The sequence below is a fragment of the Vigna umbellata genome, chromosome 5 (assembly GCF_029865625.1).
Source record: "Vigna umbellata cultivar VRB3 chromosome 5, Vumbellata_1.0, whole genome shotgun sequence".
NCBI lineage: Eukaryota > Viridiplantae > Streptophyta > Magnoliopsida > Fabales > Fabaceae > Vigna > Vigna umbellata.
In genome coordinates, this window is record NC_142169.1 from 16,881,318 (window position 1) to 16,905,364 (window position 24,047).

At 31.8% G+C, this 24,047-nt stretch overlaps 1 protein-coding gene across 1 annotated transcript; it reads right to left on the bottom strand.

Moving 5' to 3' along the window:
- Nucleotides 1–4,326: 4,326 nt before the first annotated feature.
- LOC148197840 (histone-lysine N-methyltransferase, H3 lysine-9 specific SUVH4-like) lies at nt 4,327–22,063 on the bottom strand. Its single transcript, XM_088116456.1, has 15 exons — nt 21,246–22,063; nt 21,080–21,169; nt 20,273–20,338; nt 19,784–19,838; nt 19,510–19,619; nt 17,038–17,208; nt 16,084–16,182; nt 14,343–14,441; nt 9,734–9,783; nt 9,564–9,652; nt 5,465–5,624; nt 5,284–5,389; nt 5,009–5,191; nt 4,678–4,911; nt 4,327–4,596 (listed from the first exon to the last, which is right to left on the bottom strand). Exons 1-15 carry the CDS (start codon nt 21,720–21,722, stop codon nt 4,483–4,485), a joined length of 2,103 nt encoding a protein of 700 aa, XP_087972582.1. The 5' UTR covers nt 21,723–22,063; the 3' UTR covers nt 4,327–4,482.
- Between the last annotated feature and the right edge of the window lie 1,984 nt (nt 22,064–24,047).

Sequence of the window (24,047 nt, forward strand, 5' to 3'; positions counted from 1 at the left end):
GATGAAAATACAAAATAATAAACATAATAATATTAATAGTAAATAATAATAATATATTATTATTATTATTATATACTAACTTTATAATAACGAAAGAACTAAATAAATTCCAAATCTTTAACAAATAACTTTTCTTTTATATTTTAAGTATTTAATAATGTTTTTATATTATTTATCTAATAAATTAAATACTTTATTCAAGTTATTTAAGTCAAACATGTCGGTAAGTTAAAACATAATATAATGTTAAAAATTATAGATATTAAATGTAAAAAAAAACACACATATATAAACATTTTTCTAGAAATTTAGAACAAAATTTTATCATTTATTAAGTAATTTGAAGAAAAAAAATATATTGAACAGTGAAAATAAGATTGAATCAAACTTATTTAAGGGAAAGTGTAAATAAAATTTTGCAATACATCAGAAGTTTAAATCTGAGCCATGTGAATGCTCCATTAATCTGGAGAGAGAAAGAAAAAGATTGTTGAATATAGTGGGGAGGTGTAGGGTATTTTTAGAATAAAAGAAAATAGTGAGGAGGTGTAGAGTATTTTTGGAATAAAAGAAAATAGTGGGGAGGTGTAGAGTATTTTTGGAATAAAAGAAAATAGTGAGGAGGTACAAGAACACTTGGGGTGGTGGAGGGAGCAACACCTTAACTTGATTTTTTTTTCTTTACATTCTTGATTAAAAGATTTAATTTGAATGGAAGAAAAATTTTTTTTGGAGTTATGTGGAAGATGCAGTTTTTAAAACATCAGACAAATTGCATAAATACTAATTTTTTATTTTAAGTGTTTCAAATTTTAAACTTGTGGTACTAGATGTTGTGATTATAGTCTAGTTTTCAACACTAAACTTAAAAGAAATATTTGAATGAAAGTTGGACAGAACCTTAATGATTTGCTGCAATCAATAAAGAACAAAGCAGATTAAACGCCAATTTTGGTGTTGAGCAGAAAACTTACAAGGAACTTTGACATTTTTTTTTCTCTGTTATTTTGTATTCTACATATTATTTGATCTTTTTGAACAAGCTAGAAAGAAAAAGTAAGAACAAGGCTAAAAAAGATTAAAAAGAAGTTCTTCGTCAACAAGTGAGATGCCTGATCAAACTGATAAGGAGATGGTAAAATCATCATTTAAGGTTTTGATTGATGGGCCTTATGCTTTAAGGAGATTGTGTCATGCACCTAAGACCTAGACATTTTTCTAGATTTTTCATTTCACTTATAGCAAGAGGAGTATATTCTAAATATGCATTTCTTAACCTTATTCTTCACATTTATTTTTAGGAAAAGATAATGAAGATTCTTGAGCTCACATATACATGTTGTGCAACAAAGGAAACTAAACTAAGGAGGCTTTAAATCCTTGACCCTTACTTAAAAGACACAACTAGTCAATACTAAAGTTAACCAAACAAGTCAAGGATATAAACCAGAAGCATAATTTGTCAATGTTGAAGCTGGTTGCCAATTCCATAAATTTGTCAGTATCGAAGCTAGCTAATGAGTGCATATTTATTGTTGGGTACAAACAAAGTTCCACATCGGATAAAATAAGAGATAAACATAGGTTTATATACACATAAGATACCTCTATTGGTAAGAGGCCTTTTGGAGTGGTACCAAAAGCAAATCCGTGAGGGCTTGGCCCAAAGCGGACAATATATTACCAGTGTTGAGATCTATGTGTGTGTGTGTTGAACCTCCCTACAAATGGTATCAGAGCTCATGATTCAGGTCTGGGGACCGGGCTCAGTTGAGTACCTCCTGTAAGGGAGGTGGAGGTAGGAGAACCATAGTCCTTAGCAAATCACAAGTGTGGAGATCTATGTGTATGTGTGTGTGTTGAACCTCCCTACATTTATGCTCTCATTTAGCCTCTAATATTGGATTCTTCATTGGTTTTTGTACTTTAATAGAATATTTTAGTTTTGCAACTAAGTTGAACTCATTGAGGTGTGAAAATAAATTAGTTAAAGTTTCATTCAAGAATAGCAAATGATCAAGACCACAAGGAGGCAATCCAAGCATAGCATGAAAAGGTAAAGAAATTTGGTAAATTTGTTTTTTTTTCGTAATTTTTGTTTGAGAAATATTTTGGGAAATTTGTAAAACTAGTTAGGAAACACTTTGGCTAAGGAAAAATAAGGTATTTAAGTTGTCCATTGAGACGTACCTCTCTTTCTTAGAAGTCTACTCAACAAGTTTTCAACTTATTTCTTTTCAGATTACCTTTTTAAAAAATGTCAAAATAATTTTTTCATATGAAAATAATCAATAATGTGATTTTCAAATGAAATATGATTATTATCCTCAAGTTATCACACCTTGTATATGATATAAGTAAGTTGACTATGCGTCAAATAAATTATCTGTATCATACATTATCTTTTTTGAAATATGAGCAATAACCATATGGACCATCCTATAGGGATGTTGGGTTATTAATGGATGGAGTGAAAGAGAAACTAGAAGTTATAGATGAAAGGTTGCGAGCTGATCAAAGAAGGAAAAATATTATGTATGAGTGATATGAAAATAACAAAAATGTTATGCAACATGATGGATGATGCAAGTAACAATAACTTTTTAGAATTACCTCTAAGTGTTAATTCCACCATCCACTGTTTTCCAAGATTTCCCGATACTATAAAGTTTAGAGCACTTGTAAAGTTAGCTATTAGAGCGGAACATATGTCTCATGATTTAAGTCAACTAATGAATGGCAATGCTAGGGAGACCGAGTTAGATTTTTTTTCAAAGATAATGGTTGAGCAGAATATTGAATTCAAGAAAATGAGAGAGGACATATATCAGAGGTTGTAGAATCAGATAACTGATGTGAACAACATCAAGATTCAGAAATCGAATCAACAACCAGCTATAGATAACATTGTCATTTACGCGATCAAATTAATATTATTAAACTATAACAACTTCAATTTTGCTAAAATAGTAACTAACAAAATAGAAAGGGTAAATTCTACCCTAAGTTGTTTTTCAACAAATACAAAATTGATTTTTAAAAAATTAGTTTTTATTAAAACTATACAAAAGGGTTAGTAACACAAAAACAATAAAGAAGATAAAGATTAATAAAAGATTAAAAAACAAAATAACAAAAGATAGAAAGAAATAAATTAATAAAAAGATTTAAAAAAATAAAAACAAATATAAAGAAAATAACTTGATTTCATTGTTTTTTAAAATTATTTAAAGATTAAAATTATTGTTCAATTAACTAATGTGTTAGATTTTCAAATTAATCAATGCAAATTCTCTTTGTTGACATTATCAATTAATTTTGTTACAAAGATTCATATTATGAAAGGAATTGAAAGACTACTTATGGTATATTGTGACAACAAATCAAGTGTATTGTAGCTTAACAATAGTAAAAGTTAGAGCAAATTAAAACACAGTGACATTAAGTTCCTGGTTGTTAAAGAAAGAGTACAGAATAGATGGATTCCATAGAACACTTAGAGTCATATATCCTCTTAAAAATAAATAATTATAAATATATAGATAAATTTATTGACTTACTATTGTGTTCGTCTCTGATTTATATAAGTGCAAATTTAAATACAAGTAAATGAGTATTATTTTATTAAGATAAATGCCTAGTCAAAAATAGAAAGTGTAAGAGTGTCATTTAAGAAATTTTTTTAGTTCCTTTTTACTTTTTACTCATTTTGATGGGGTGTATTTGTTAGCAGCATGTAGCCATTTTTTTTCTACCCAAATAAATATTTAATATTTCTTCTACGTAAAATTTAATATTTCTAACCATAATTGTGAAAACTAAATCAAACAAATGAATATACAGGACTAAGTTATCGATCCCTTAATTCTTGAATATTCAATTAATTCAAAACTTGTACAAAATCAGAAAAAAAAATGGTTAAAAATCCCCAAATTCTAATAGCACGTTTTGGAAATAATTTTTAACTTAATCTAAAACACTTAAAAAACACTTTTAACAAATATAACACATTAATATTATTTTACTAATAGTTATTCATTTGCAGATATAATAATACAATGTTTAGCTTAATATAAATAAGTACTTTTTGTTCACATCCCTTAATTATTATTCACTAATACTAAGGTTAATCAAGATTCAACCACTACTAAATCATTAAACCTTAAACAAATGCCTTGATCAGTTACACAAGTTTTTTAAAAAAAAAAACACTTTAGATATTTGAATCTTTAAAAACTTCTAAATATGAAATATACCATATACAAAACCGGTTATTCCTGAAAAATATAAAGCAGGTTATTTCGAGAAAAACATATATGCCTTGCATTTGCACAAAATTACAAGGTCCCTTTGCTATCATTTCAGGTGAGGTCAATGTATACACTTGCTACTCATGTTTAAAAAATGTCTATCAAAAAACCCCTTTAGTTTTTCAAAAAGAAAGATCACATACAACTTTTCCTGTGAAGGAATGAACAGCGTTTAGAATAATCGCTTCCTGCAGTCGGCGGCCCCACAATAGCATGGCATTTGCTTGATCTTCCCATCGGAGCCCAACACGCTATCTAGAGCGTAACCATAGTCATACGTTAATTCCTGCAAGCAATTCAAGACATTCAAGACATTGGTATAAATACTCCACAGAAAAATTTGGGAGAAATAAAGAAAATGAGATACCTGCAAAGGAGGTATGTTGTCCGCAGCAAACAGCATTACACGAGCCAACCTCAAATCATCGTGTGTGCTCAAAACACACTGCACGAACAGATTAGGCTCACAACAATGGTTTATAAATCTAGCAATATTTCCAGTAGATCCAGCATCAATGCAAAACTCTGGCACACTTTCGGAACTTAGATCATCATATTTGTTCAATATATCTTCAGGAATTTCTCCATCTTGTGACCGCCTCTGTTCAAATTTACATAACCCAAGAGACAAGACATGTTTAGATGAAACTAAAGTAGCTGACAAAAACGATGTTACAAGACTTGATAGGATTCAATACCTCTCTACCACCAAGGCCCTTGATCGTTTGCAAGCCATCTATCTCAAAAATATAATTGTTTTCCAACATGCTATCCATGTCTTCCGTTCTAGCAAGTATTCCTGTGTACTCACAAACTGGTGCTCCAGAAGGTATAAAATCCCAGGATCTGACAGCCCATCCCTTTTTGGCAGTCCGGAAAACCTATGCAATAATTTAATTAAATATACCATTACAATGCCAATATATTTTTCATTGATAGTCCAAAAAATGTGGAAACCAATCAAATATGCTACCTCCAGACGATATCTAAGTCCTTTTTGAGAAGTTCGGTTGACACAACCAGGACCACAACCACATTTGGGGCCACATTCAAATACTACATCTTTAGCTTCTACTAACCTGTCAATACAGCATAGCCCCATCAAATACAAAAGCAAATAAATTCATAGGCACCTGACCAATCGAGTTTCTAACCTGCCACCATTCCGAGATACATAGGGAAAATCAGAGCCATTACGCAGAGCACATGCACATGTTGTTGGGTCATTACAGGAGCCTTTGCATTTGCATCCAGCGGCATTAGTTGGAAGCTTCACATTTTTTGCTACCTTAAGAGACTTGCAATATGTGAAACCTGTAACAATATTAAAAAACTAGACATCAAATATATACTCCCCATTTTTCTCTCAGTACATATCCTATGCTATGTGTAATTAGACTATAGCTAGGTTGAACGGTAATGCATTTAGGAGTCACTCTAAACAAGAGTTTTTTAGGAGTTCTGTAAAGGGCGGATTTTCAAAGAATTTCTTAAAAACTTGTATCTTTCAAGCTATTTGTCATCTTTATTTACTAAATTGAGTTTTAATTTTTTTTTAAACAACAATAGCTAATATTATCTATATTATCACAAAATATCATTTAACATTAATCTAAAACATGAGTATATGATAAAAATATTTATTTATTATGAAATTAATTATAATATAAAAATTTTAGTTATTTAATGGAATGGGAGGAGGGAGCAAATGGTATGGTTGATAGTTGAAACCTCAAGATTTTGAAACAGAGGTAATGAAATTCAGTACATAACATAGATGAGGAGAGAATCATGGAAAGAAGAGTTGCTGACTAATAACAGATAAACGATATCATAAATTTTGTTTTCAAATTCCTCCCACTTCAGATAAATATGAAATCCGCACTGAAGCACCAATACACAAGTTTTTAGGGTATGTATTCTTGTTGAGGACGTAACTGTTACAATCTGTTTTATTAGCTATATTATTTCTAGTCTTGTATATATAGATTGTATTCTCAACATAATAAGATGAATTATTCTACCCTAAATTATAACAAGGTATCAGCGCCTGGGAGCCGCCTCTGACTACGCACACCAAAATCCTAGACGGCAGCCTTCATTGTTGCCACCACTTGTTCATAGAACTTAGAAAGGTAAAGGGAAAGCTAACCACTTGACTGAAGATGCTCCTACAGAAGATCTCAAATTTACAAAATGGGATGAAGAGGACTCTATGATCATGGCATAGCTATAGAACTCCATGATCCCAGAAATCACTGATACTTGCATGTTTCTTAATTCTGCAAAGGAGATTCGGAATGCCATGGAGCAGACATCTCCAAAGTTAAAGATGATGCCCAAATATATGTGATGTGAAGGTGAAGATTATTGCTACAAAATAGATAAACAAGACTGTTACAGAGTATGCCAATCAACTCAAATCCCTATGAATGGAATTAGACCATTACAGGGTCATAAGAGCCAAGTGCTTAGATGATTCAGCAATGCTCAAAGAGTATATTGAGCAAGATAGAGTCTATGATTTCTTGGTGGGGCTTAACGAAGTGTGGCATACCTTCTATAACAAGTCTCACCACACGATAAATGTTGGAAGCTACATGGAAAGTCACCTAGTAAAGATTGGGGATCCCATAATTGTGACAAGGAGTGGGGAAAGAAAGGAGACAACACTAGAAAGGGAGGACAAGCACACATAGGTGCTTCAATAAATGAAGAAAATAAAGGAGGGTTGATTCAACTTAACGAGGATGAAGTAGAGCAGATGAGATCATTCCTCAAAAAGATGGATAAGTCACCAGGTAGTTGTTGTCTGGCACATTCAGGTACATTTGGTAAGATTTTTTCTTTTGGACTTAATGCCTCTGATAAAAACCATAACCCATATTGGATACTAGATTCCGGGGCCACCGTCCACATGACACCACTACTTAAACATTTTTCAACTTACATACATCCCTTGTCCTAGCAACAAAAAAATATCCACATTTGATGGCTCTCTGATGACTATAGCAGGTCAAGGAGAAGTCCAAATAAGCCAGTTACAAGTTGCATTCACACTAGACCTGATGTTGCATTCATTATGAGTCTAGTTAGCCAGTTCATGCACCAACCAAAGGAGATTCACTTACAAGTTGCTCTAAGAATTTTGCAATTTTGAAAGGAACCCAAGGAAGGGGAATATTGTTTGAACGAAATGAGAATGTAAGTTTGGAGGAATAACCAAATGCAGACAATGCAGGGTCAATTATGGATAGAAGGTCAACTACGAAATATTGCACTTTCCTTGGAGGGACTTGAAAGAGTAAAAAACAAAATGTGATAGCTAGATTCAGTGTTGAAGCAGAGTTCAGGCATTGGCACAAGGAATATGTGAACTACTCTGGCTGAAGATCTTGGATGACTTAAGAATAAAATCAGATGAACGGAGGAGACTTTATTGTGATAACAAATTTGCTATTAGCATAGCTCATAATCTAGTGCAGCATGATAGAACCAAACATATTGAAATTGACAGACATTTTATCAAAAAAAAGTTACAATGGTCTGATTTTCACTCCTTATGTCTCCTCGCAAGGCAACCTCGTAGATATTCTAAGAAGGAACTGAAGAGCAACAATTTTAAGAGTATTGTTTCCAAGCTAGGAATGTAAAATACATATTCACCAGCTTGAGGATGAGTGTTAGAATCTATTTTATTATCTGTATTATTTCTGTTACGATTTGTGTTTTATTGTTTCCTTATTTAGCAGATTATAATTACAGTATATTTAGGGATATTCTTGAATCCTAGAGATCTCGTTGTCTAGGAGCTATTGATTATACTTCCTAAAATAGCTTTCTAGCCTTGTATATATAGATTTTATTCTCCGCATAATAAGTGAATTATTCTACCCTAAATTATAACAGTAACCAACACAAATACTTTTTGATAAATTTGAGATCCGTATCGGGAGAGTGTTCCCCAGATTTAAAAAGAACAACCTGATACAATCTGGTTTTGGAACTATTCATTTTTGGATATGTTTGGGATAGGAAACTTTTAGTTTTCTATTTGAAGCAGGGAGGAACAAACATTCAGTTTCTTAATCCTTGACAAGTTCACCAAGACCGCTTGGTGCAGTGCATGTTCAATGTCTTATTCCTTCAGTTCTATTTTTGTCTTCATCCAGTGGTATTTTTCTTTCCTATAAATATAGGCTATTTTTTACTTCATTTTATCCTAATACTTTAAACGTGTACTGCACTCTCAGATTTCGTTGAATTGGCTAAAAAAATAGTGAAAACTAAACATGCTCCTTTACCTTACCCACTGAAGATAGACATGAGAACACTTCATCAGGAGGAAAAGTAACCCTCTAGACGGGGGATTTAATTTGGCAGATAGAGACCATCTCAAAACTATACTTAAAGTGATGAAAAATACAGGGAGTGGTTTATTGTCAGCTGATGTGTGTGTGTGTAAAAGGGTAAGTATAAGTACATCTCAAAGAGATTAAGTACCCAGACCTAAAGCTAGGTACTTCATAAAAGTAGCTTAATGTAAGCTGTACAGCAATATAATAGTCATAATGTTAAGACTCCCTCAAAATGAAGCATGTAAATTGTATGCACTAAGCTTAAAACTTATAAACTGGATTCTAAACCCTCTCAAGGACTTAGTGAGAATATCTACATACTGGTTCTCAGAGTTGATAAATACAGTAAATAGTTCTTTAGACAACCACTTCATCCTGATAAAATAACAATCAATCTCTATGTATTTGATCCTTTCATGAGATTGGAAGCAATTTGATTATGGCTTTTTAAAAATGAAAATAGCATTTAGGTTATTCTATGCACTATATACACACACATACATATCCCAAGCCTACTGTATCTTATATTTTTCGAGTCAAATCATCATATCGGATGTGTAGCATCTAATACTCATAGCATTCATGCAACAATGAAAATCAGATGGAGGGTCACTGGTCAAGGGAGCAAGGATGGAACAGTAGGAAATGGAATGATGCTTTCACCACTGAATAGTGAAATGTATATGGTTGGTCTACATCATTTCCAATTAGAAATCACTTGAGGAGTTTTAGAATCAGTTACAAAAGTCAACAATTTTCGATTATCTGACAATTAACAATTGTAAAGACAATGCAAAACTAATTATACAAGGGTCACACACACACACATATATATGTGTGTGTGTATATATATATATATATATGTTTGTATTGCAAATACTTTGTTTAAACTTGCCTGAGGGTGGAACAGGGGGATCGTCTACCACATTTGTAGCTGGAATGGGTATATCTTCTTGACCTCCGGTGATATCCTCACAAACCAATCTAAGCAAAAGTGAAACAAGATTTTAAGCCAACATAAGTTGAATAAATCACATTAAATTTTCAATTTATATGCCGTTTTACCCTCTTATTTCTGCTATAGATTGAGGAACACGTCCATGAGTAAAATAAACCTGTTAACAGAGTAAGATAAGCAAAGATATTTTAAAGCCCCACTGTTTACATTACAAATTAAATTACCTTTGTCTCAAATCATGATCAATAAATAGCAAATTCATAAAACAAACTATTCAATATAGTAATCTCCCGTGTCTGAAACACACGTAAGGTAATATATTTATAATGCAGAATGATACAAATATATATGAGAACCAAACATAAATATGGTAAATAGAATATATTGCCAAAAAAATATCAACAATATCTACCAATATCAAACAATAACAAAAGTCTATGTTTCCCTAATTAATATAAAACGCAATATATCTAACACTCCCCTAGTGCATACAAATTGTATGTACCAAGCTTGTTACAAATATAATCAATTCTTGGTCTCCTTAAAGACTTAGTAAAAATATCTACTAAGTGATCATTTGAATTAACAAACTCAATCTTGATATCTCCAAATACAATTTTTTTCTTGAATGAGATGACAATAATCTCAATCTGTTTGCTCCTTTCATGAAAGACAAAACTATAACCTATATGAAGAGTCGCCTTATTGTCACATAAATATCCTTTGAGTGACATTTCCAAATTCTAACTCTTTAAGCAATTGCTTAGGCCAAACAAGTTTACAAGTGACTGAGGTAATAGCTCTATATTCAGCTTCTAAACTAGATCTTGCCACAACACTTTGTTTTTGCTCTTCTAAGACATGAAGTTACTACCAATGGAGACACAATATGTTAGGTACCTAGGTTTGGAACCTAACAAGAACACACTCAGAACATAGAAACAACAATGGAAGAATGTGTTTTTCTATTATTCACCATAAAAGAATCCTCTTTACAAAGAATGGGTCGGGGGCATAATGGTTGAGAGCATAACCTCCCTCTATAGGCTAAAGACCTGACTTTACACAAAATACACTCGATCCCCCCTATAGAGTTACAAGAGCTCTATTTATAGCAACTCTAACCCGCTCCCCTTTTTACAACTGACACCCCCACACCCTTAACTCCTAAACCCAATCTATCCTAACACAATACTTGAAGGTAGATCTTCTATCAAAAAGAGATCCTTCCCAACTAGCATTTGAATAGTAAAATTTTTTTGTATAGTTATTGAAACCATTTAACAAACATTTTCCAGGAAATCCTTTAATGTACTTTAATATGCGAATGATTGCATTCCAATGATTTTCACATGGGGAATTGAGAAATTGGCTCACCGCACTGCAAAGGAAATGTCAGGATGAATAACTATAAGGTAATTTAATTTCCCAACCAATTTTCTAGATTGCTAAGGATCTGAAATAGGCTCATCCTGATTTGGTAGGAGTTTGATAATAGGATCCATGGGAGTGTCAACAGGTTCAAATTCATACTTCCTTTGAGATATAACAATATCAACGTTAGATTGTGCTACCTCAATGCCCGAGAAGTATATGAGTTTGCCAAGATCTTTGGTTTGAAAATAGTAACCAATATTTGTCACTAGTAAAGTGATCTAGGAGATGTCATGGTGGTCACAGGTGGTAAAAACAGTCATCAACATATACTATCAAATAGACACAACCATCACTTGAGTGATGGTAAAAGACTTAATGATTTGCCTCCCTTCAAGTCATATCAAATTGTTGGTTGAACCACATTGCTAAGTTTGCCAACATAGGCTCTAAGAGACTGTTTCAGGCAATATAAGAATTTACGAAGACAACATACAAATCTAGAAGACTCCTCCTGAGCAACAAATTCGGAAGGTTGTTCTATATAAATTTCTTCCTATAAACTCCATTAACGAAAGCATTTTTTCCATCAAGTTGATAAAAAGGTCATTGTTGAAGAGCAGTCATGGCCAGAAATAAACGAACATAAGCCATTGTTGCCAGTGGAGAAAATTTATCTCTCCATAATCCAATCCAAAAATTTGAGTCTAGTTTTGAGGTGATCAATAGTACCATGATGACCAACTTTGATAGAAAAAACCCTTCTGCAACCAACAACAAATTTCCCAGATGATAACGGGACGAGCTCCCATGTTCCACTATTCTAATGAGCACATAGTTCATTTAGCATGGCCTAACACCAACCATGATGGGGTAAGGCATCTCCGACAGATTTAGGAATGGACACAAAAGAAATAGACGAGAAAGATGTATAGAAGGGTGAAGACAATCTATGGTAACTCAAAGCAATATAATGTGGAGAGAAATTACGATTAGAACATATAACTTTATGAAGGACAACTGGAAGATCAAACTCACTTGTCAGAGCTAGAGGAAACAATATAGTTGGCACTTGAAGTGAGTCACTTGGTGGTTGTTGGAAATGATGTTTTTGACAATAAAGTTGAAGTAGAGGTGGAAGAGGAGAATTTGACAATGGACTAGACATAACTAGATGATCACAAACAACACGAATATTGACTGTAATAGACAAACACATCAAAAGAAGGACCCTTAAAATAAAAAGAAGACTCATTAAAGGTGACATCTACCAATAAAGAGAATGACAAAAACACTTATATCTTTTTTGTGATCAAGTAAATCCTAAAAAAACATATTTGTGATATTTAGAAGGTAACTTATCAAGACAGAACTAAAAATTATAAACGTAACATGTAGACCCAAAAACTTTAATAGGTAAGAGATGTAAAGGTGCATGAGGAAATAAAATAGAATGAGGAATTTTGTTATTTAAAATTGATGATGGCATTCGGTTAATAAGATAACATTCGGTAAGAATAACATCACCCCAAAAATGTTGAGAAACCTCACCATGAATTAAAAGTATGCGAGTTGTTCCAACAAGATGTCTATTTTTGCTCCCCACCACCCCATTTTGTTGAGGTGCATAAGCACATGAAATTTGATGAAGAATGTCATGAGAAACCATAAAATGCTTAAAAGAATGGGAAAGGTATTCACGACCATAATCACTTCGCTAAGTTTAAATAGAAATCCCAAATTGAGTTTTAATTTCATTATAAAATGATTGAAATAAAGAAAATAACTCAGAACGATTTTTCATTAAAAACAACCAAGTGCATCTCGAATAATCATCAATAAAAGTAACAAAATACTAAAACCCTAAATTAGACTTGAGACAACCAAGACCCTAGATGTTAGAGTGAACTCATGCAGAAGGTGACGCAGCACGTTGTAAGAAATTACAAGGAAAAGAACTATGACTATGTTTCCCTAATTGACATGACTCACAACAAATTAAATAAATTGAACAAATTGGAAACAAGTTGCTACAATTTGGCACGACTGGAATGACCTGACTAAGCATGAAGAGATGGAGACTACATAATTGTGTCAACATGTGTAGAAAGGCAAAGATGACAAAGGAATTACCTATCCTGCAGTAAAGTCCTATAAACAAAAAGAATTTTTGATAAAAAAAATAACAATCAAGAGAACGGGTTAGACAACTAATGGATAATAAGTTAAAAGGAAACCTAGGGACATAAAGAACATTAGCAATGGTTAAAGATGAAAAAAGATTAACAGTAGCAACACCATGAGATAAGGCTCTAAACCAATCAAGAGAACGGGTTAGACAACTAATGGATAATAAGTTAAAAGGAAACCTAGGGACATAAAGAACATTAGCAATGGTTAAAGATGAAAAAAGATTAACAGTAGCAACACCATGAGATAAGACTCTAAACCAATCAACCATTGTAACGGTAGATAAATTATCCCAAGAAGATAAAGAAGAAAACAAATATTTGTTATCAGTAATGTGATTTGTGACACCTAAGTCGAGAACCCAAGGTCCAAGAGAAGAAGGTTGAGTTAGACCAGCAAGAGATATATTTGTGCCTACAACAGATGCAGTGGAACAAGAGTTCTAAGGATCCTCATATCCTTTGAGAAATTCATTGAAAAGAGCAAATTGGCCCACACTATCAGAAGAAGCAACGAAAGAAGCTATGAGTAGAGAAAAGCTCTAAAAAACCAAGATTCTCCAATCAAGACAACAAGCATAGATCCTAAAAAGGATAAAGAGACGACTTCAGCGCAACTAACCGTTGGCTAGATGATATGATCCTATGCAGGAAAAAGTACACTTGTTTCTGAATTTGATTCCTCCCATAGCATAAACAAAGAAAATCAGAGAAGAACCAGTGTTCTGTGAGTCAATAAAAATTCGCCGCAAAAATCCCAATCTTAGATAAGAACCAGTGTTCTGTGACAAGAACCAAGAGAATCCTCTTTCAATGAATTCAATATTCAAATATTAACTATCAAAAATGTTAGGCTCTAGATACCGAATTGAATATAGTAAAACTAAATATAGGATTAATCTCTCTTGTGTCCGAAAGATATATAGGGTAATATATTTATGAAGAAGAATGATACAAGTATATATGGCAACCAAACATAAATATGGTAAATAGAAGATATTGTTAAAAACAATATTAACAATATCTACCAATATCAAACAATAGCTAAAGTCTATGTTTCCCTAATTAACATAAAACACAATATATCTAACTCAAACTAATAGGTGACAAAACAAGAAAATGTTTTCGATGAAATTAAGGAATAATGCTAAACCTGATTTGTGGTTAATGTAGGTTGCCCTTCAAGCCTCCTAAGTCGAAACTTAAAGACTTTAAATCCAGATAGCCCTGTCTCACACCAATAATTGACAACCTGCAAATAAAGAAAGAAAAAAAAGTGCGTAAGGAATTTTAATTATAAACCTTAACTTGCATACAAATGTTGCCCCTGTTTTCCATCTCATTTCTTAATCGGCAATTAAAAATTGCAACATTTGCGTCACGAGCAAATGCCACTATGAGAACAACTACAATGCAATAGGAATTAGAAGAAAGTCAACATAAAATATGTCAACATAAAATATGACCAAGGCTAAGGAATTAGAAGAGTTAGGGTGATAAGTGCAATGATTAGAATGTGATAAAGGACCAAAAAAAGAGTTGAGGCTAGAATAGGAATTGTGCATTTTGATTTGGGCATTTGTATTTGTTTCTAATTTTTTTTAAATAGAAAATTTATTTGTTCACTAACCTTTTTAAATTAGATTGTTATTGGATGGGCCTTGTAGTCTTAAGTCCATAGTATAAATAACCTTTTGAAACAAGTTTTAAACTCTTTTCAAATAAAAGCTTACGCTTTATGAGAAATTATCTCCAAGTCCTAGTGAATAACTCTTTATTCTTGTTTTTGAATTGTTAATAAAAAGTGGTGAATCTACTTTGATCTATTAATCATTCTTAATTATGGCGTCTTCATCAACTTATATCCTTCCAGATTTTTTATCTTTTAATCGTTTGGTAGAAACTATCATTCTCCCTACTTAATTAGGTGTTCATCACATGGGGATGCCCAAAAGATATTTGGGTACACTAGAAATCAAGGTCTAGCAAGAGACCAAGATGAGCAATGAACCATATTGATAAAGTAAAAGGTATGTGCATCAGTGGTGAAAGAAGACATTAGATTGTTGTAATCAACAACCAAAGGATCATGCTTAACAAGATACATCTATATGTTTGTATTCTCAAGCTTGATGCCCAAACAATTTACACTACAAAAACAATAAACATTGTCGGAGTAGAGTTTTTTGGCTTTGACCCATAACTTGTAACAAGTTGGAAACGTTGATATTGAGGTTAGAGGTTGAAACAAATAACAAATGGAAGAAAAATGTGAAAATTTGTTGCCAATGATCCCAATCTTACGCACGAGTATAAATTGCCTGATTACACCGGAAGGTAGCGCGTGAATAGCAGACGCCTGATTACAGCAGACTAAGATAGCATGTGTGGCAGCACGTGGTGAAGAGTCTGGCACTGATTTCTACAGGACTAGTTTTTGCTCGAGGAGGCGATCCAGATTTGATGGTCGCCAAACAAAACTGTGACCACAGATTTTTGTGGAGGGTGGCCAATAGTGGACAGAGACAACAGACAATGGACAATAGTGAAAAAGACACTGCAGATAACTGAATTGAAAGAATTGTCTCTCCAAGTTCTTAGCATGTTTAAGGGATTAACTTCCAGATAAGTTAAAATTGACTTATTTAAATAACATTTGAGGAAAAAAAAATAGAAAGTCACAATATGCTTTGTGTAGAGGATAGAAGAAATCGCAACACATTGAAAATGGACTGAGATGTCTTCGCTTAACAAAATCCTTCCCCAAAAGTGTGACAATTCAAATTTAACATTTTAAAAATACTTGAAATTTTACGCTCTCCAGGAAGATATGTTCATCAAGAAGAAAATCCAATTACTGATTAACAAATTGAGAAAGTCTTTCAAAGAATTACCTTGTACAAGCCATCATAAGTGTATACTTTCCCAGAGTAACTACTTGAAGAATCATGACCTCGAATCACTCTAACAGGCACACATTGCTCCACACAATTCTGCAATTAAAGTTTAAGCATGTTAGGCGTGCCTTGGTAACATCTAAGAATCCTACTTGAAAACACATACAAAAATAATATACAAAAGAACAACTTGAAAATCATTGATACAACGCAAACACCCAATAAAAAATAATTCAAATATTATAGCATACAATGGAGACATTAAACAACACGAATAATCAGTAGTTTAAACAAGAAAATGAGTAACTACAAGCTTAACAAAATACTAATTTATTTAATTATTTTGAATATTGTGAATTGTGGTATTCACATATGATTAAATGGATTTTAAGCATAATTCAACTTTATAAAAACTAACTTATAAAATAAGATTTACACCTATATATATACATACATACATATATATATACATACATACATACATATATATATATATATATATATATATATTGTAAATTAATTTTATCTCTAGTCGATGTGAAACTTTCAACACACAAATTGTGATTTTCATGTTTGCATAAATATTAAAGTTATAAAATAAGTAAACAAAAAAAATATGCAATTCAAAGTATTTGAATTGTCTATGAAATGTTTGAGACTATAAGACTAAGGCATATCTAGCATGAGTGTGACCAATGTTTTTGTAATGTGCTAAACAATTTATCAATGTACCTATAGGCATACATAGTTCTGCACCTAGACGTGCAGTCCCTTAATCTTCCAAGTTATCTTGTATCAGTTTTCTATTATAAATAGAAGATTGTAAGAGGGATCTCTTAAGCGCTCTACAAATATATTTACTTGTTTTAATCTCAAGTGATGCAATTAATATACTAGCAAGAAATTATTAACAAAAATCAAAAGTATTAAGAGATAACAAAAATGGCAAACCTTGAGAGCTAGGTTCCCACGCTCCAACTTTTGATCCTGAATTTGACGCTTATCACCAGTAAGATTATGACCACCTTGACCAGTGTACACAACATCTTCAGCATTGTCCTGGTCATCCTCATACATGCCCGACAAAACAATTGCAATAGCAATTGGAAATTCAAAGCTATACTGTGACAATGAAAGCGGGGAAAAAGAACAAGGAGCATAGGTTTAGGTTTATATTGACAATAAGAAATTCCAATCAAACTCTAAATATGTATTCAAATTATTGAAAGATCAATACAAGAGACAGCTAGAGAAACTCTCCATGCACACCAATACAATTCAAAAAGTCATACCACCTAGTATTCCTTTATTCCTTCATGAAACAAAGTACTATTCTTTATCTTATTACTAACCTTAACTTCCATCTCTAGGATATATCTATTTTGGCCTTCATGCACACTCTAGTTGGCTAATCCATGTTGGATCATCAGTGGAAACCCATGAAAGCAAATACTTCAAAAATGCAAAGTACGACGTTGTACCTATGTCAAATACTAATACTCCTTGGATACTAAGTATAGTATCAGATGCCCAACAAAAGGTCCCAACAATTATAGTCTCAAAATGTGCTCTCGTTCCACAAGACCAAAAGGCAAACCAAGTCACAAACTCTATCACTGTTTTTTTCTTCTAGTGCCAACAATAGAGCATTATTTGATTTCCAAAAATCAAATGAGGATTTATGATGCTGTATTATGCATGGGTAACTTGGACTATAATGTTGAGCACATTTAAAACAAAGTTCCTTGATTCCATTCATCAACTCCCGATACAACTTGCTACATTGATTTGCTTCACCTCCTCTATCCATTGTTTATACTAATTATCCAAAAATAATCAAAACCAGTATAACTTCCCTAGCCACAATCTTCAATTGGATTCAAGGTTGTCAATGCAACAATTCCCCAAGTAGGGCATGCATTTTTCCACTTACCATCCCTCCAAAGAAAGGCACCCAATCCAAACACTACTCTTTTAGTCACACATTTACATCAATGGCTCCTCCATCAAGCCATCCAAAACACAATCAATAGATTGATCCTCCAACATTGGTGGAACCAAAACCATCAAAACCTCAAAAGTTTTTATGGATTTACTGCTGGAGATCTTACATTAACAAGAGATATGACCAAATTATAATATATGTGGTGCAAATCTCATCTAAAATATCAAGTTTGTGAAGTCTAAATAGGCTTAAATTTCAGTTTCTAAGATAGTATCACAGTTTATCCATAAAAAGGTTATTAAATTTATTATGTCACCCATTGTCAAGCCAGTTATAAATATTTAGTCTCACATCAAGATATTGAGTCCTCATGATAAGAGAGCTTATTCAAGATCTCACCTCAACTAAAGACATGTCCAATTTATACAACACAATCGATCAACCTCAAACCCATTAATGAGGACTCAAATCTCTCCTATAGTTCAACTACAAACCAATATAGTGCATTACTTTTATCTAGTGCCACATCATGACTTGCACATGAATATGCACCAACTAAATGTGCATCTTCAGCAGTGTTCCCAAGAAAACAAAGTAGGTCTATGTTAAGAAGTGGACTTTAAGCCTAATTTAGACTCCACAAAATCGGCTTGCAAAATGAGGTTTGCACCCACTTATATATTATAAATTGGCTTTATCTTTAGTCGATGTGAGACTTCCAACAGTCTCAACCTTTGCTACCCACCTTTTTCTCCAATAAATGAAGCAAGTTCAACACACCGTGATTGTCCCTAGATAGCACTAATAGATGAGGTATAAGACTATTAAGAGAAGGAAAGGTGTTTCATGCCTGCATTCAACCTTAATAAATGAGGTGCTAGCCAGCATAATGCATCTACAAACAACCAAGCAAGAATAGGATGAACTAAATGAAAAATATGTTGATGATTGAAGGGAAAAGTCCATCAAGCTATTTTCAATAGTAACAATTGAGTTGTATGTTCCTTTGGTGTTTCATCATGACAACACTCCAATTGATCTTTCCCTTAGAGGAATGCTTCTTAATTTTTAATATTCATATCATCCAGCCTCTAAAACATCATTTTTATTTGCATACACCCAACTCAACCTAAAATTGACTATTATTGAAAAAAAAAGTAAATTTTCAATCAATTAGTGATTACAAAAAAGAACATAAAAAACATGTATTCAAAAGGAGAGTAAAACACCAACGATAAGAAATTACTATCTATTATTATATATTCAATTTAGTGAAAGAAAAGGTAATTCATTATAATAGGGTAGACAAAACTCTCCAAGCTCCGATCAAAATTCCAAAACCCTTGTTCCCCAGTAACGTACTACTATTTTCTTTTTCCAGTAACCAACCCTATGAAAATAACATTTATAATTATGATCTACAAAATTTCAAATTAGAGTATTAATAAAATACACTATAGAAAAAGATATTTCATTACCGCTTTGGCATAAGACTGGCCCATATAATCAATGCCATTTAACCAGTGACTATGAAAACCAACTGCAACCATTTCAGCACGAGAATAGAACTGATACCCAACTTCAATACCTATCATAAGAAGTAAAATTAAATCAGCTGAGTAAGGAACTACCAGCACTACAAAAGTTTATCAAGAGGCAGTGTCTATCAGTGTGAAGGGACAACAAGAAATAAATCCACTAGGTATATACGCTAAAAGTAATAGCAATGAAAGATGGCTCTTGGCTACCAACCTGGAATGCTGCCAATTCTTTTCTCAGAGTACAGTATTTCATTATTTTCCATCATCTGCAAAAAAAAATGCCCAAATTGGAGATGGTGTTAAAAGAAAACAAGTTCACCTTACAAGGTACAATTAAATTGATTTCAATCAATGAAATTATCCAAATCAACCAAATGATAGTATAAATAACAATAATAAATGCATAGATATGTTTAAAACAGTTAATTTTATTGTAGACATAACTGAAATAGTCCATTGAATTGTTTCAAAGATACCGCTCATAATTAACTAATTAACAAAGTGAATTGATAAAATATTAAGCATCCATCGGTAAACAAAATAATGGCAATGAAAAATGGATAGTGTAATCTTATGACAATGCTATTGACAAGGGTCAAAACAGTAAAATGCTATACTAGATCATAAATAGAAAAAAGAATCACAGGACTTATAACCAATATTCTACCAAATAAAATAAAGCCGATGAATTTTCACTTGCCTTGGATACGGCCTTAAGATCTGGTCGTTTGGCAGGTTTCTTTGAATCTACATGTGGAGCACCTTTCTAAACAAATTAATAGATGAAGACTTTCAGTTAGTTCATAGTAAGACAATTATAAAAGAAAAAATCATTAGCAAAGCAGAAAAATGTCCACCCGCCTACATGCTACGCTACACAGTTTTAGCACAACAATAAAATAAAGAAACATTATCAACATCCCACCAAACATGTCCACCCACCAGTTAACCATTCCGTCATTAGACATTTCAATAATATCATAACACTAGCCCTACATTAGACACACTTAACCATTAGAGCCAGTAGTAATAATAAATATCGGAATATAATCACATTCATTTACTCTTATTCACTTGTGGAACAAAGTTAACAATATTTATACATGTGTGACAAGTGGACACTGAAGGGAGAATACCCAGAAGTACACCAATTAGTACTCTAAAAAAAGTCATCCTGAAACTTGCAAGAAAATTCTTCTAATGATCAATCAAAAGTTCAATCACATCAAGCAAAAAATATCACTGCCAAACCTAGCAGAAAAATGACATAATAGACCAAGACAACACACACAAACCAAACAAAAGAACATGCAGTCCAATGCAAAACATTAATAATCACAATTCTTAGATTAACTCCCCGAAGAAAACATTCAGATGCTTCTTTCACTTAAAACAGGTACCTCAAGAAGCTTTTTATAGAAAATATTTAGGACCAAAACAGAGGGAGTCATGATCACACTCATTATAATCCACAATTAACAAGTAATGGATAATCAGACACACCAACCTTTGATTTTGAAGCCTTCTGAGAAGACTTCTTAGGAGAGTTAGCATCCTTAGGCTGAGTCTCAGCCCTTACACACCTTTTTTCTTCTTCCTACACATGACAGAATTACAATTTCAACAAATCAGCATTGGATGGCAGAAACACATTGTCTTACACTGTAACTCACCTGAACAAATTGCAGATAATGTTTATTGAATAAACGTATGGTATCTTTAACTTTAACTGTATCACTCTTATCTCCAAGCTGTCCAACCGCATTCTCTACTTTCATCTCATCCTTGCCACAAGCGAATGGCTTTTTCTTCAACAGTAAAACAGACTGTTCCTCCACCACCAAACTCTCTTCAGGGCCACTCTTTCTACTGCGCTTCTTACCCTTCCCTTCTTTAACATTGTCTTTGTCCTCCTCTTTAACTACCACTGCATTTGGTACGGCTAGTGACTTCTCCGCTTTCTGCAGAGCTTGAATTCGAGCGCTCGATCTCCGCGGCGCTGTTGGAGAAGCCTTCGATTCTTTCAATTTCTTTAAATCCTTATCTTCTTTAACGCCATTCGTAACAGGGGAATTTGATTTAGTTTCTTTAACGCCATTCATGACAGGAGAATTTGATTTTACACTCTTCTCGGCTCTGGTGGAAACCATTAATAGATACTGATAAACAATGTGAAGAGCTTGCGCAACCTTAAAAAAAAATCCTAGGGTTTGGAAATATGGGAAATACGAAGAAAGAGAATGCGAAGAGCTGGCTAACGCCCAAGGGAAGGGTTTTTTTTATTTCGTAGGTAGTAATAACGCCTTCACTCTAAGTTCAGAAGCGCCATTTCCGATATATTGGAAAATTGGAAAATTTTCCAATGTCTCTCTTTGTTCTTCAACCGGTTTATCTATATTTTTTTTTTCTTTTCATTTCTGGCGTTTAGGTTCCCGCTCTCAGCTTTGGATTTTGATCTCTCTCTCACCCATAAATGAAACGCGGACTTACAGTGTAAGGAAATTAGGGAATTTATAGAAGTTTGAAATCCTATTAATTACTTATATTAATTTTAAATTGGACTGGAGAACATGCACTTTTACTATTTTGAAAATAAGTTATGTATTGAGATTTTTAAATTATTATTATGTATTAATATAATTGAATTATTTGGCTTATACATCTATAATAAAATTATTTCATTTAATAGAGAATTTTTTAAAAGATTTTAGGTTACAGAATTCAATGTATTTCCTTCTAGTGTAAATAAACAGATTTTACTGAGATAAAATTTAGATTGTGGTTGTTTTTTTTATATATTTTTGAATGAGACGGAATTGTGAGTAACATATGTGTTTGTTTTTCATTATTAAAGGAGATGTAAAAGCCGAGTTCATCTTTTGTTTGGTGAGATTATTAGAAAGGATTGTCGCTTCATATTTTCATTTTACAACATTGGCTTTTGTGTTTCTTTATTATGTCTATTGATTTGATTGGTGAGAAAGATATGTTCCATTCGGCTTTGGTGAGAGAACGTTGAATTCCGTGGTAGGTTTAAAAAGATATATGTTAGATGCATTTATTAATAAATAATAATATTATTAATTTTTTAATTCACAAATCATTAAAATGATTTTTCAATCAATCATATTTTATTTTAAATTTATTATATTTACTAAAACTTTGTTCTAAACAGATTATATTTTTGTTAATTATAAATTAGTTTTACTTAAATAAAATTTATTTTCTATTCATTTTAATTATAAGAACAAAAAAATAATTTTATATTTTAATCTATTGAAACGTTTTTTTATCTTTCAAATTTATCAAATTATTTATGAAATTTAAAAAAAATCAAATTCTTTCATATATCTCTTAAAATAAACAATACTATAATCACATTTTTATTTCTTCAAATTCATCTCATTGTTATTCTTCAAATCCTCTTCTCAATCCAAACACATATTTAATTGATATTAAATAACAACAATAAATGAACAACTTTTATATTTTTTTTATAATTTGCACACATGGAAAAATCAAAACCAATATGATTTTACTAGAAGTCTTTAATTGATATTAAATAAGAACAATAAGTAAAAAACTTTATGTCTTTTTTTATAATTTGCACACATGGAAAAAGCGAAATTAATACTTATTTTTGTGATTTTACTATAAGCAGTAAAGAAAATTAAGACTTTTTCTAATAATCTTTTAAGAAAAATAAATCAAATGTTTTATTTAATTAAAATACTTTGATTTAATTTAAAAATAAATTTATTTTGATGATTAATATATTGGATTAATTGTTCTCTTTTCTATTATGTATTATTTGAACTATTTTGATTAATATATATATATATATATATATATATATATATATATATATATATATATATGATATTTGTTTTGGTTTAAAATATAGTGATTTCAAGTTAAAGAGTTCAAGTATCAATGACCTTAAATTGCATTCATATTTTATAAAAAAATTATTACAATATTATGTCTTTGATTTTGTTAAGATGTAAAATATTTAAAAACCGACTTCACTGTCTTAGTTCATAATGTTTATTGATAAAAGAATCTTTCTGTGATATTTTTTCTCTTTAATTAATTTAATTATATTTCTATTAGTACCAACACCAATTTAATTACCCTACAATTTATTGTGTTTTTACTTAAACGAGTAGATTTGGGAGAGAAATAATATATCGATTTGAGAAAACTTTGAGAGTAAATTGTGTGTTATTTTTTCTGAAAGGATTTGAATGTAACTTAAAGTGAATTTGAAAGTAAAGTTTATAAGAAATTGATGATGTGATAGATAAAAAAATATTTTAATAAATAGAAATTAAAGATTACCAAAATACTTTTAGTGATAAAAATAATATAAAATGATATTTATTAATAATATTATTAATAAAAAATTATAAGTAGAAAATTAATTAAAAAATAAAATAAAAATGTATAAAAGTAAACTTAATTTATTTTGTTTA